We start from the raw sequence: 15636 nt of genomic DNA, 5'->3' as shown, positions 1-15636 counted from the left end.
AACACAATACTCAATTAGTCACCAAAAAAAAAAAAAACACAATACTCAATTTTAAAAAACAAACGCAACCTTACATCTCGCTACAAATTCAGAATGGCTTTAAGGACGGCCCGAGTTTATTTTTAAACTTCTCAAACAATATAGATGATAAGAGTTTAGTTAGGATATTAGCTATTTGTTCTGTAGAAGGTATGTGAGTGACGCCATATTAAAGGAAACAATTATAAGAGGATATTTGTTTAAATTATTCAAATTCATAATATTTAACTAAATTTATTATCCAAATAATAATAAGAAGATAAAGGTGACTATGATCAAAATAAAGTAGTAGGGGGAAGAAATTGGCCGGCCGAGCCGGATTATTTTGGCTAAAGATTATTAAACAATGTATGGTATGCATATTTATTTATAGTATGTATTGTATCTCACTATTGCATGCTTTAATTATTAGGTGAATTCTATGATGCTTTTTATTATAATGTTTAAATTGTCTAATTTATTTTTAAAAATAAATAATAAAATATTTAAAATAAAAATAAAATATTTAAAATTTATTAAATATTATTTATTTATTTTTTTAATAAATTAAGCACAATATAATAGAGATCATAGCATTCACTTCATTATTGTCTTCTTATGTTTGGTTTTTACATGCTCTTAGCTATGCTTCCATGGAGATTCTTGTTGCACCTTGAAATTTCATCCACAGTCGAATGGCGAGGGACAATATATAAAATTTATAGATAAGATGATGAGTGATAATGATGATAAGATTGTAAACGAACTATAACTCAAATGGCATAATTTTTTTATACTTATTTAAAGATTGTGGGATCAAACTTTTTTATCTTTGATAAAAAAAAAATGATAACTAAATCCCCGACCATATATATCATCAATGTATAATCATTTGTTGAAAATATTATTTTATAATCATTCCTAATTTTTCTAAACCTAATTTTTTTTTTACAAAAGATAGGAGACTCGAACCCGCAACCTCTTAATTGAGTATGAGGAGACTATACCATTTGAGCTATTACTCATTAGCTTTAAATTTGGAAAGATATGTGACTCGAACCCGCAACCTCTTAATACATATAATTTTAATCTAAAAGTTATCTATTCTATTTCTATTGTCGATAATACTAAAAAGATAAAAAAAAATAAAATTTATGTTATTTAATATCATTAATTATTACAACAATTAATAAATATTAAATAAAGCAAGTTCTGATTATTTTTTATTATTTTTTTTATCATCAAACATTTCCATTATTGTATTGTGTATATAGTAGAAATATAGAGAAGTGTTGGTATTTCTTTTTTAAAATATTAAAAATGATTATACTACTTGTACACTAAAATTAGTCACTAGTATAAAATATATATTAGAATATAAATATATATTAAAAATAAATTAAATCACAGATGTATTTATATACAATACATTAGTAAATAATTTTAATGTACGAATAATATTTTTATATTTAAAATTATACTAAAACTTAAACATTTTTATTTATATAAAATACTTAGCATCTCAACTAATTTTATATGTGTTACTATTTATTAATACACACATTTAATTTATGAAAAGATAAATGCCTATAAATATATAATTATGCTATATATATGTAAAAAAATAAATCAATTACCATTTACCAAATCAACTATTCGAACAATACAACATATATATGTTAATTAACAACTACTATAACATAATTTAATGTGAAGTACTTAATTAATAACATTATCCGATCCCTGCCGTCGGGAACCTCGGAGGAAAGTTGACTATTTGAGAGCCAACGTTTCTCCACAATTTATACTAGCATTATTGTTCCAAATAAAAAGCTAGAGGTTGAAAAAAGAGGTATTGGAAGTTGGTAAAGGCTATGGTGTCTTTGAGATTGTGCTTTAACTTACTAAAAAAGACAAATAGATAATATTTAATAAATTTTAAATATTTTACTTTTTACTTTAAATATTTTATTTTTTACCTTTAAAAGTAAATTAGGCAATTTAAGTACCATAATAAAAGACATCATAGAACTCCCCTTGCAAGTTTCACCCCCAACATACCTGGCTTTTTTGTCTTCTCCATTTGTTAATTGTTAGGACAATGAAATAATGGATCCGCTAATGTGTATTATCAATTTTATTTTTAATAATCATTATTTAAGTTTTCATTTTATATATATAATAACTTCTTTAATCTTAATTTTCACAAATTATATATACAGACTTTTCTAAGATTGTATTTATTGACCAAATCCAATTCTCAATATTACTTTTAGGTTATTTTTTCTTATATTATTATTGTATCATTAATTATTTTTATATATTTTAATATTTATTTAATTTTATATAAATAATTAATTTAATGACTAATTTTTTACGTACACATATATACATAACATCATTATTTTTTTAACATTACTCAACATATTTATCAAAAAAAAAAAGACATTCTTCTAACAATTTAATTATATTTTTATAAAAGATTATTATAATTATGACCTAATTAAATACACATATAAAATTATTTTACACTCACAATCTATCAAAATTATATATATATATGTTCACATACACATACAAATAGAAACAACCATGAAACCATATTCCATATCCCACTCAAATTCTAAGTACTCTTATTGCATAAACATTAAAAAAAAAAATAGTAATAATGTTGAAATCATCACCATTATCACTACTCAAGGTCCTGGCCTTGATCTTCAAATTTTGGTCATGGTGGACCTTATTATTATTAATGTTCGAAGGAGCCCTAGGAGACCCTCAAATCAATTCACTAATCAAGGCTTGCGGAAAGCTGGGCCCAACCAGGTCGATCAACTTCAAGAAGATTCTAAATGCAACATTGGAAGACCTCAGAAACCAAAGCACAAGAAAGAACTACTTTGGCACTTCACATAATGTTATGGGAGATGACACTATATATGGCATGTTCCAATGTAGAAGATACCTTTCTAACACCGATTGCGCCGCCTGCGTCGCCGCTGCCACTGCAGATATCCTTAGTTGCTCCGGTGGGATTAGTTCCCATCTAGTATACGATGGGTGCTCCCTCAGGTATTCGTATATATATACCACCCCACGTACACATCCATTTTATCATTCTTCTACAAAACTCGTATTATAAACAACAAATAAGAAATATTAGTTATATGCGATGTTAGACATATAATTATTTATATTGTCTTCGATTCTATCAGTTTAAACTTTTAAAAAGAATAGTATCATAATATGATATCATTCTAATTCTAAAAGATATAGAATTCAATTCTTAGTGAATTCTAAAAAAAAAAAAAATAGTATAAGACAAATAAAAAAATATTATAAAAAAAATTAAGTAAACAAAAAAAAATTATTACTTAAAAATTATTAAAAATATAACCATTCATATTTTTTCTTCTTATCAATTTAAACATTTAGAAAAAATAATATCTATTATTGCTCTTTTCATTTTCTATTATCCTTTCCATTTATTATATCTATTTTTCTGGTTATTTTTATACTAACAGAAGAGTTGGATAACAAATTTGTTTAACAAAATGTCCTTATTTAATAACTAGTTCATTGAATTGATTATATCAAAATTTTATTGTTTAGTATACTTAAAATTATTCTGTTAAATAAAAAAAATATTATATAAATAAATTATTTTTATAATTAATTTTTTTATGCATTTTTAAATTAATTTTTACTGTATCAATATATTATTATACCAACTTGATTGAATTTAATTATCAAAATAACTTGGCCATATAATTTTACTATTATTTATATATGTATAATTTATCTAAAAATTTATATATATTTTGTAATTAATGGTTTTATAATATGGCATTAGAATATAATTATGATTTAAACATATAAAATTTGATATAATATTTATTACTTATATTTTTCCTAAAGATAGAAAAGTTTGAATAAAAGACAAAAACATTCATATGCATAATAATTTATTGAGTAATATTACATAACTAATAAATATTAATATTTTTTAGTATTTAGTCAGTAATAATTTATATTTATATTTACATACGTTTTACACATAAAAAATATATAATTTGTATTTATATTTATTATATTTTTATACACATAAATCAATATAATTTATACCCATATATTTTAAAATTTTTACATTCATATTTAATCTTTGTACTGATAAAATAATGTCCAAAAATACTAACTAAAAATTATTGGTTCAAAGAGTTTTTCTAATTTACTGTTGATTACTAAGTTGGTTGATCAATCAAATTTAAAAATAAGAGGAGTTAATAATTGAAAAACAAGCCCATCAAGTCTTTTATTAATAATACCAATCATGTCATGTATATACATTCCGAAACTTTCTGCCGACAATAGTTAAATTAAGGTCAGATTAAGATGAATTATTTAATATAGAGTTGAAATTGTTTTTAGATATGGACCATTCAGCTTCTTCACTGAGGCCATTCGTGGTGTCAATGGTATTCTTTGTGGAAATCAAACTTCAAAGGGAGAAACCAATAAGGATGATTTTAGTGAGGAAGTAAAACAAGTGCTAAACAAGCTACAAATAGCAACACCCAAAATCCCTAATTACTATGCAGCAACAAAGACACAATCAATCTATGCTATTGCACAATGTGTTGAAACTGTTTCAGCAAATAGTTGTCATGATTGCCTCAACCGTGGATTCAACAGCATACAAGGTTGTCTTCCCTACACAGATGGTAGGGAATATGATGCTGGCTGTTTTATGAGATACTCTCACAAACCTTTCTTTGCTGATAACCAAATCATTGATATCACACCCTTCTTAGACAAAGGTATATTCTTTTGGAAGAATTTCAAGTGTATTAGGTATATTGGTATTTTAACCATTTTAACTATTAATATCAATTATAAAAAAAAAAAAAATTATATTAATTAAAATTTACTGTTAAGATTACTGGAATATCGGTATTTTGAATATATTTAAAAAAATTTTATATTTTTTATGAAAAAATAAATATGGAAAATTAAATTTTAGTTAATCAATACTAATTAATTTTAGAATTTATTATTTATAATTCAAGGTGTAGAATTAATAGTTTATAATTTAGGATTTAAATTTTAAAAAAATAATTTTAAAAATGCCGATTAATATTGAATGAAAAAAAATTGGTTATTACCTGTATTACTTTTTTTTATATATATACTTTCAATCCGAATTTGAGTCCATCAAAGTCTATTAATTATATGTATACTGGGATTGCCACTTCAATTAGTTTAGAATAATTATCACGTCATTATTTTTGTTAACTGTGTCAAAAATATAATTAAATAGTGATGTCATATGGCTAAGTTATTTTGATATAATAAAAATTAGTTAAAAAAAAAAGAGAAGACGCATAATTAGAAGAAGAAAAAAGATTTGATTAAATTTAATTACAAAAATAGTTTACCCACCCAATATTTTTCATAATCAAAACATGTTTAAAATGATAGAAATAAATCGAAATAAATTGAACGTTATTCAGTTTTTTATTTTATTTTTTTAAATATTTAAAAAAAATAGACTTTACTATTATTATTATTATTATTATTATTATTATTATTATTATTATTATTATTAATTTTTAATTCATGAAAACTTCTCTACTCTCTCTACAGGTGATTCACGCAAGAAGTTGTATATAATATTTGGTGTTTTGGGAGGTGTAGCTCTTATTATTATGGTCTTCTTTGGATTGTGTCGTCGTTTATGTGCCGGACTTAGTTTCAATAAAACCATGAGAGTTCCTAAAGGTAAAACTAACTTGAAAAATCTTTGGTTATATATATATATATATATATATATATATATATATATATATATATATATATATATATATATATATATATATATATATATATATATATATATATGGTGTTTTTATAAATATCTATCATTGTATATATGGTTATTAATTTGTTTTTTAAAAGGTACAATCATAAGTCCGTAAATTAAATATTAGTTAGACAATGACGTGTTACGTGACATAATGATATAATAGATTAATGTTATATATCACAAAATTTAAGATGATACTTTAATTAATTATTTTATAGTATGCGATATTAATCTATTATATCATCATATCACATAAAATTAAAATCCTAAATTATAAATCCTAAAATTTAACGTCATGCGATATTATCTAAATATGAAAAGACTAATTTGACTAACAAAATCTTTTAAAAACTGATTTAAAAAAAAATTAACTTTCAAAAATGAATTTCAACATTAGCATCTCTTGTATAGATAAGCACCTCGACCATTTATTCGTTAAGAAGCTTAAACTTGATTTTATAGTTTCTTTATTATTTAACTTATTTGCAGGTGAAGTACCAGGAGCAACCAAGTTGAAAGCGCCAATTAACTATAAATACAATGATTTAAAAGCTGCAACAAACAATTTTAATGAAGAAAATAGACTAGGAGGAGGTGGCTTTGGCAATGTATACAAGGTAATAAAGGAATGCTAAATGACAAGAAGCATTTACTGTTTTTAGTCGGTACAAATTAAAAATATATCATTAGATTATTAGAATAAATATATTAGATTGATAATAAAAAATATTGGTAAAAAATAATAAATTATGTGAGTCTCTACTATCTGTTCATGAACAAATTAAACATTCAAATTCATATATCTAAATAGAAAAGTTGAAGGAATACTAGACTTTTAAGATGTTAGAGTATAATTAAAATCAATTAAAATTAATTAGTATCATTTATATTTATATAATATATCTGTATATTTATTATAAGATTTTATTCTTTTATTACTTTGATTTTTCTAGCACCTATATATATCCTTGTACATTGTACCTTTACATACACATTTACTAATATACTCTTCAGATTACTCTCTTATTTCTAACATCTTATCAAGAGCATAAGATTTTTTTCTATAAAAATTGGTTCATAGCTCCTTGTTTTCTTCTTCTGTCAATGTTCTTTACCCTTGTTTTTTCGATCTTTTTCCGACGCTTTGGTTCATCACCACCCTTACCACTGTCTTCATCTCCTCGTTGCAAGTTCAACGAGTTTGAAATCGTCACCGGAAACCACTGAATGCGTCGCCTAAAGCTTGTTGTCCGCTTCAGGTTCTCCATCCTTACAGACGCCTCTAGCACCGTTGGATCCATTCCCAGGATCAACGGCACCGCATCGCACCATGTGTCACGCCAGGTAGAACCCATGGATCCGCTTTGACTCGCGCCATGCCCGACCAGACTCGCGCCATGCCCGACCATACTCGCTTCCCAATCCGCGTGCCACCTCTTTGCCGTATCAGCGCTGATGAGTTTTGCTCCTCTTCTCACGTGTTGCCACGTGTCCTTCTCCTGCTGACATGGCGACTAAAGTGGCAGACAGTAGGACCCTCCCTAAGATTTTTTTTATGTGACCTTTTTTCGATTCTGCCTCCGTTTTTTCATTTTTTTTTCTTTCGAATTTGCAGTTTTTTCTCTTTTTCGTATTTGTTTCTGCTATTATGGAAAAACCAGATATTTTTCAGCCTATTTCTGTTATCCTTGATGGCTCCAACTATGCTCATTAGGTTGAAGCTATGCGAGGAGTTTTTAAAGAGCAAAAGTTATGGCGTTACGTAACTAGTGATGTTGTTTGTCCTATTAAGCCTACTGTGACTGAAAAATCAAAAGATAGGACCTCCAAATCCAAGGAAGATGTTAAAAAAGAATTTGCGAAAAAATTGAAAGATTGTGATAGTAAAAGTCATCATATTATCACTTGATTTTGCAACACTTCTACTCCAGGCATTCATTTACGATTCAGGCATTTTGAAACTGCTAAAGAGGTATGGGATCATTTGGCAAAATATTGCACTATTTCTGATCTCTCACATGAGCCAGTTAGAGCTTCTCTTCTTCATCAGAATTCCTTGCCCAGTCTTGAAGATGCTTTTCCTTATCTTAAGTCTGAAGCTACGAATGAAACTGTCTTTGCTGCCACAGACAGAAAGGGTAAATTTTGTCGAAATTGTAATCGTTCTGGGCATTTTTTCTCAGACTATCCTTTTATTGAATTTCGTAAATACAAACAGAAAGGTCACATTGGCTCAAATTGCTCGAAACTATTCTGCCATTATTGTAAGCTCTCTGGACACTTGATTACTAACTGTCCTGATCGACCACCACGTTTGGATTAGAACAAGTATCATTCTCGTCCCACCAATGTGCTTGCTTCTACTGCTGTTGCTGCTACTGAATCCACCAACTCTACCTCTCTCAACATACCTTCTGTCTCTCCATCCGACATTAAATCTCTTTTTAAGCAACTTCTCTCCTTTTCTGGTAATACCTTTGCTGCTTTCCACTCCTCCAGGTAATTTAAAATGGTATTTTGATTCTGATTATTTTAATCACATGTCTCCTTTGCGTCATTTTTTCGCATCGTTATCTACCACTACTATTGCACCTTCTGTCAACGCTGTTAATGGTTCCCTCTTGCATGCGACACATACGAGTTTTATTTCACAGTCAAATATTAATCTCTCTAATACTTATTTTATTCTAAAAATTAAACTTTAATCTTATCTTTGTCAGTCAAGTTGTTGAACTCAGTTTTGATGTCAATTTCTCTTTTTCTGATTGTCGTGTGCAAGATCATCGGACGAAAAAGATTATCGGGACTGGATGTAAAGTCAGAAGATTGTTTGAGCTCGAGAACCTTCATGTTTCTTCTTTATCAAATCTCTATGCTGTTTCCTCTCCATCTACTTTTCACTTGTGGCACCGTCGTCTTGCTCACAACTCCTTAGAAAAATTGTGTCCTCTTATATCTACAGGTGTTTTAGGTCAAGTTAATAATGAGACTTTTGATTGAATTTCTTATTAAACTGTAAAACAAACTACTTTATCTTTTCTATAATAATTCTTCTCTTGCTTGCTCTCCTTTTGATGTTATTCATTCTGATGTTTGGGGCCTCGCTTCTACCGCTTCTATGGGAGGGGCTCGATACTTTGTAGTCTTTATTGATGATTATTCATGTCTTACTTGGGTTTATTTGATGACTAATCGTTATGAGCTGCCTCAGATTTATATTAACTTTGCCACTATGATTTGAACTTAGTTTTCAAAGTCATTAAAATCTTCCGACGCGATAATGCTATGGAATATCGTGACTCCAAACTTTTAAATTTTCTCACTGAACAGGGTACTTTGTCTGAGTTTTCTTGTTCTGGTACCTCTCAACAAAATGGCATAGCTGAACACAAACACCGTCACATTCTTGACTCTATTCGTGCAATACTTATTTCTTCTTCCTGTCCTGAGCGTACTTGGGGTGAAGCTATTCTCACTGCTGTTCATGTTATCAATAGACTCCCTTCTTCTATTCTTGGTAATACTACTCCCTTTGAGCGTCTTTATCATATTTCTCCCGATTATAACTCTCTTCGTATTTTTGGTTGTGTCTGTTTTGTCCTTCTTTAGTCTCATGAACATAATAAATTTGAACCTCGGGTTCGTGCGTATTGTTTTCTTGGTTATGGTACTGAAAACAAGGGTTATCGTTGTTAGGATCCTATCTCTCGATGTATTCGTGTATCTCGTCATATTGTATTCTAGGAGCATCACATGTTCTCTAGTTTTTCCTCTTTTGAATCCATTCTTTCTATTCAGTCATCGTTATTCACTAATGACAATGTTGATCTTTTTCTAGTGATGATACTACAGGTTTTATCTCAAGTCTATCCATCGATCCCCCTCCTCTTCCGTCTTCTCCATCTCTAGATGATTCTAGACCGGACGATGCTCCTACTCCTACTGTCATGCCTCCTCCCTCCACTCGTTCTTCTAAAATAAGAAATTTACCTCCTCATCGTTTTGATTATCATTATTTTTCTACTATTCTTCATCACCATGAACCTAAGTCATTCTGAGAAGCCTCCACAAATTCAAGTTGGCAGCAAGCAATGCAGGAAGAAATCCAAGCACTTGAAAAAGCATACACTTGGGACTTGGTTGATCCTCCTTCTGATTAGGAAGTTGTAGGTAGTAGATGGGTATACAAGATCAAGACTTGCTTTAATGGTTCTATTGACCGTTATAAGACACGATTGGTTGTTCAAGGTTGTACGCAAGAGTATGGTATTGATTATGAAGAGACTTTTGCTCATGTTGCTCGTCTCACATCTGTTCGAGCTCTCTTTGCCATTGTTGCGATCAAGAAATGGTCTCTCAGCTCACTCAGATGGATGTGAAGAATGTATTTCTTAATGGGATTTGAAAAAGAAGGTCTATATGAAACCACCTCCAGGATATTCTTGTCTTTCCAGCAAAGTTTGTCTCCTTCGCAAGGTACTTTATGGTCTTAAGCAAGCTATTCGTGAATGGTTTGACAAGTTCAGCACCACTATATGCAATCTCGGTTTCACTTGAGCCCCATGATAATACTCTCTTTATTCGTAAAAGCGAACATGGAGTTATTCTTCTACTTTTGTATGTTGATGACATCATTATTATTGGACATGATGTTGATGGTATCTCTGATCTCAAAGTCTCCCTTCACGATACTTTTGAGATGAAAGATCTTGGTTCTCTCAATTATTTTCTTAGTCTAGAAGTCGTATCCACAGATGACAATATCTATCTCTCTCAAGTTAAGTATGCTTCGAATCTTCTTGTTCGGGCCAGAATTACAGATAGTCGCACTAAGTCTACTCTCCTTGAGCCTAATGTTTGATTTAACCCTATGGATGACACTATTTTGGATAATTCTACTCTTTATCGACAGTTGGTTGGAGGTATCGTCTACTTGACTGTCACACAACCAGATATCGCCTATCCCATTCATGTTCTTAGCCAGTTCTTGTCAGCTTCTCGTACTACTCACTATGCGGCAGTTATTCGCATTCTTCACTTCATCAAAGGCACTCTATTTCATAATCTTCATTTTTCTGCCCATTCCTCTTTATCCCTTCAGGCATACTCAGATGCTGATTGGACTGGTGATCCCACTGATCGTCATTGTACTACTGGTTATTATTTGTTTCTTGGCAACTCTCTCATTTTCTGGCAAGCTAAGAAGCAAACATTCATTACTCAATCAAACACAGAAGCTGAATACCGTGCTCTTGCTGACACCACTGCTAAGGTTGTCTCGATTCGTTGGCTTCTCGAAAACTTGGTGCTCCTCAATCGTCCCCGACTAATGTTTTTTGTTACAACCCCAGTGCTATTTAGATTGCCTATAATGATGTTTTTCATGAACGCATCAAACACATTGAGATTGGTTGTCACTTTGTTTGGCAACGTCTCCTTATTGATGTTGTTCGTCTCATAGCTGTTGGAACTCTATATCAGACTGCTGATATCTTCACGAAGGCTGATCATCCTACTCATTTTTGGACTCTAGTATCCAAACTCAAGATGACATCTTTAGCTCCCACTTGAGTTTGAGGGAGAATGTTAGAATATAATTAGGATCAATTAAGATCAGCTAGTATCATTTATATTTATATAACATATCTGTATATTTATTATAAGATTTTATACTTTAATTATTTTGATTCTTCTGCACTTATATATATCTTTATACATTATATCTTTACACATACACTCAATAATATACTCTTCAGATTCTTCTATTGTTTCTAACCTAAGATATAAAATTTAAATTATTTTCACATAACTTAAACTTTGCAATTTACATGTTATTGTGCAGGGAACTTTGAAAAATGGTAAAGTTATTGCGGTGAAGAAATTGTTCTCAGGTCAATCCAAGAAGTTGGAGGATGACTTTGAAAGTGAAGTGAAGTTTCTAAGTAATGTTCATCACCGAAACCTTGTTAGACTCCTTGGATTCTGCAATAAAGGCCAAGAGAGAATAATAGTTTATGAATACATGACAAATGGCAGTCTTGATAAATTGTTATTTGGTAAGTTCCATTAATATTGATCACTTTTCTTCTATGTACTCTGCTTCAGTTTTTGGGTATGGATATTTTATTTACTTCTTCCATTTTTAAAATTATTTTTTATTTTTAAATAAACTTAATAAATAAAAGAACAATTATTATTCTTATTATTTCCATTGAGTCTTATATATTAACAATATTGAGACAGGTAAGGAAAAAGGTTGCCTAAATTGGAAGCAACGTTATGATATGGTTTTAGGCACAGCAAGGGGATTGGCCTATCTACATGAAGAGTTTTATGTTTCAATCATACATAGAGATATCAAAAGTGGCAACATCCTCTTAGACCATGAACTTCAGCCCAAAATTTCTGATTTTGGGTTGGCAAGGTTTCTTCCAAGTGACCAATCCAAACTCAATACAAGATTTGCAGGAACATTGTAAGTTTTCAAACTTATCTATATATACTTGTTAAAGTAGTTTGTACCTTCACAAAAAATAAAAATTAATTTGTATATTTTTTTAAAATTAAAATGTTTAATAAATTATAGGTTAATAGTCAAATTAATTTCTAAAATCTAAGACATTTTTTAAATTTGTCTTTGAAAAATTTTTCTTAATCAAATTATAGTATATCAAAATTTTAAAATTAATCATACTTGTCATTCGGTCATTCCATTAACAATTTCTATCAACAATTAATGTTATGAAATGTTAATTGACAACATACATGATACTTGACATGTCTAGTATTGAACATAAAAATCTATTAATTTAGGTAGCGTTTGTTTTGAAGTATTGAGACAGAGACTGAGAAATTGAGACTCAGTATCATATTTGTTGGTTCAGAGACTGGTACTAAAATTTCTGTCTCTATTTCCAAAATTTCAGTATTTCAGTACCTCAAAAAAGTGGAGACACAGGGGACTAAAATTTTTAGAGATGGAGACTGAAACTTTAATAACATTTTATACCTAAAATACCCTCATTTCAATTAATTAATTTCAATTTTACTCTTTGTGCAAATTAAATTAGAGTTTCATTCTTATTTCAATTTCTGTCTCCCATTTTGCACCAAACAGAATACTGAGATTTATTTCAATATCTGTCTCTGTCTCTCAGTCTCAGTCTTTACGTCTCTGTCTCTCCACCAAACGCTACCTTATTTCTTTGTCCCAATTACATAAATCATATTCCCAATATGACCTAACGACTAAATTGATAGATTTTCATAAATATATTTGGTGAGCGTCTAATTGGACATATTAGGTGTCATATATGTTATCAATTAACATTTTACATCATCAATCGTTAACAGAAATTGTTAATAGAGTAACTGAAGGATAAATATAACTAATTTATAATTTTTAAAAAATTAATTTAATTGATAAAATTTTTTAGTACGAATTTGAAAAATGTCTTATTTTTTATATATTAATTTGACTATTAATCTAATAAATTATATTATATATATTAATAAATATTTAAATTTATTTTTATTTATTATATCTATATATATCATATTTATTTTAAATACAGTTTTATCAAATAATATTGTTGTAACTTTTATTTATTGAAAGTTACTTTTATTTTATTGCAGGGGATACACAGCACCTGAATATACAATTTACGGCCAATTATCAGAAAAAGTTGATACATACAGCTATGGTATTGTAGTTCTAGAAATTATAAGTGGTCAAAAGAGTACCGAAATAGTGAAAAATAATTATAATGATGATGACGACCATGAATATCTTATCAAACAAGTAAGATATTTTTTTAATTAATAATTATCAAATAATTTATTTAATTATCTTTAATATTTTGACCTGGTTTGGATATCATTTTTAGAAAAAATATTTTTTTAAAAGATTTTTTATAAAAATAAAAGTGATTTTATATTTAAATATTTTAAGTAAATTTTTTTTATTTATTAATTATATTTAAATAAAATAATATAAAAATATTTTTTATTTATTTATTATGTAAAAAATATTTGTTTTTAAAAAAAATATCTTTTTAAAAAAATATAAATGATAGTTTTTTAAAAAAGATTTTTTTTAATTTTTTTAGTATTTTTATTTTTATTATTAAAAATTTATCAAAAATATTATAAAATAAAAAAATTATTAATTTTTTTTTGATTTAATAGCGCCAAAACAAGTACATACAAGCACTTATTCTTGATTAATTATTCACATTAATAGGCATGGAAACTTTATGAGCAAGGCAAGCACCTGGAGTTAGTGGATAAGAATTTAGACCCTAATGACTATGATGTGGAAGAAGTGAAGAGAGTTATAGAGATTGCTTTAATGTGCACTCAAGCATCACCATCAAAGAGGCCCAAAATGTCTCAAGTAGTAGTCTTACTCACAAGCAAGGCCCAACTTGAGAATTTGCAACCTTCAATGCCTGTATTTATTGAGTCAAACTTGAAATCTCAAGGAAGCAATTTTGGCTCAAATGCTACCGTCTCCTCTGATTCTATTTTATCAGCTAGATGATTATAAGATGAAGGAGTAGTAATTTCACAAAAGCATGATTGTTGATAATTAAATCAAACTTGGTTTCTTTATCGGTAAGAATTTGAATAGTTTAAAATTTACTATTAATTAGATAATTGATGTGATTAAAGCATTGTGTAGGTGTATGGATGAAGGATAATATGTTAAAAATTAAATGTCATAATTATAAGCAAGTTTTATTATCATGAGATCACTTCTATTTTTTTTCTGTTGTAATGTCAAAATTTTGCACCACTTATATATTCATTAGAATTCTTGCCTATATAAAGGCATGAATACACATGTGTAACGTGTGCAATGACAAAGAAAAATGTTTAGGTAAAAGAGAGTTCTCATGAGTTAATATTCATCCATTTGGTTCTTGAAATTTGAGGTAGAATTTAATTTGACTTTTAAAATTTTAATGGATTTAAATTGGATCCTAAAATTTGTAATAGTAATTCGTATTAGTCTTTGAACTGATTTTCGTTAAGAACGTGTTGATTTGATATATTAATTTGCTGCGATTTAGATTTCTTGCTTAGGTTTCATGTGATCGAGACCTATTAGAGCTTTCAAAAGCTTGATTGTTGCTCCAGAGTTCCAAAATTTTCAAATTGAACTTGTTATTATCGTTTTCGTGAGAATGTTAGAAGTTCGTTAAATTTATAGCAGAAGATCTAGTAGATCTCAATCACATGAAACCTAAGTGAAAAGTCCAAATCTTAACAAATTAATGTGCAAAATTAACATGTCATTCACAAAAATTAGTTCAAAGACTAATACGAGTTATTATTATAAATTTTAGGATTCAAATTGAGTTAATTATAATTTTAAAGATTAATTTAAATTCGACCTTAAATTTTAGAAGTCAAATTGATATTAACTCGAGTTCTCATGCTCTTCCTCCTCATATATGCATGCATCAAGGGAATTTGAGAGTAAAAATTATTTTGAAGTTCAGTTATTTATGTGAATGAGTGAACTATTTTTATTTTATTTTTTTTATACAAAATAATATAGACATACTAAAATACACGTACTTATAATTGATCTAATAAATCAAACTACTTTCACTTTTTTTTCTTTTATACAAAACAATTTCTTAATCGAGTAAACTAATAGAAATGTCTTCTAGAGATTTATTCTTTAACGAAAATACTCTTAAAAGATTTTAAAACGAGACAAAAGGTTTATCTTTCGAAAGATACAG

General features: G+C 28.4%; 1 protein-coding gene across 1 annotated transcript; it reads left to right on the top strand.

The window, feature by feature from the left end:
• Positions 1-2938: 2938 nt before the first annotated feature.
• LOC112723943 (cold-responsive protein kinase 1-like) lies at positions 2939-14632 on the top strand. The gene is made up of 7 exons (XM_025775287.2): positions 2939-3090; positions 4447-4835; positions 6371-6498; positions 11724-11937; positions 12125-12356; positions 13517-13682; positions 14124-14632. Exons 1-7 carry the CDS (start codon positions 2939-2941, stop codon positions 14421-14423), a joined length of 1581 nt encoding a protein of 526 aa, XP_025631072.1. The 3' UTR covers positions 14424-14632.
• The last annotated feature ends 1004 nt before the right edge of the window (positions 14633-15636 follow it).

Source organism: Arachis hypogaea, chromosome 11, assembly GCF_003086295.3.
Source record: "Arachis hypogaea cultivar Tifrunner chromosome 11, arahy.Tifrunner.gnm2.J5K5, whole genome shotgun sequence".
In the NCBI taxonomy this organism is placed as follows: domain Eukaryota; kingdom Viridiplantae; phylum Streptophyta; class Magnoliopsida; order Fabales; family Fabaceae; genus Arachis; species Arachis hypogaea.
Note: the sequence above shows the minus strand (reverse complement) of the source record. Positions and strands in the feature narration are given on the sequence as shown.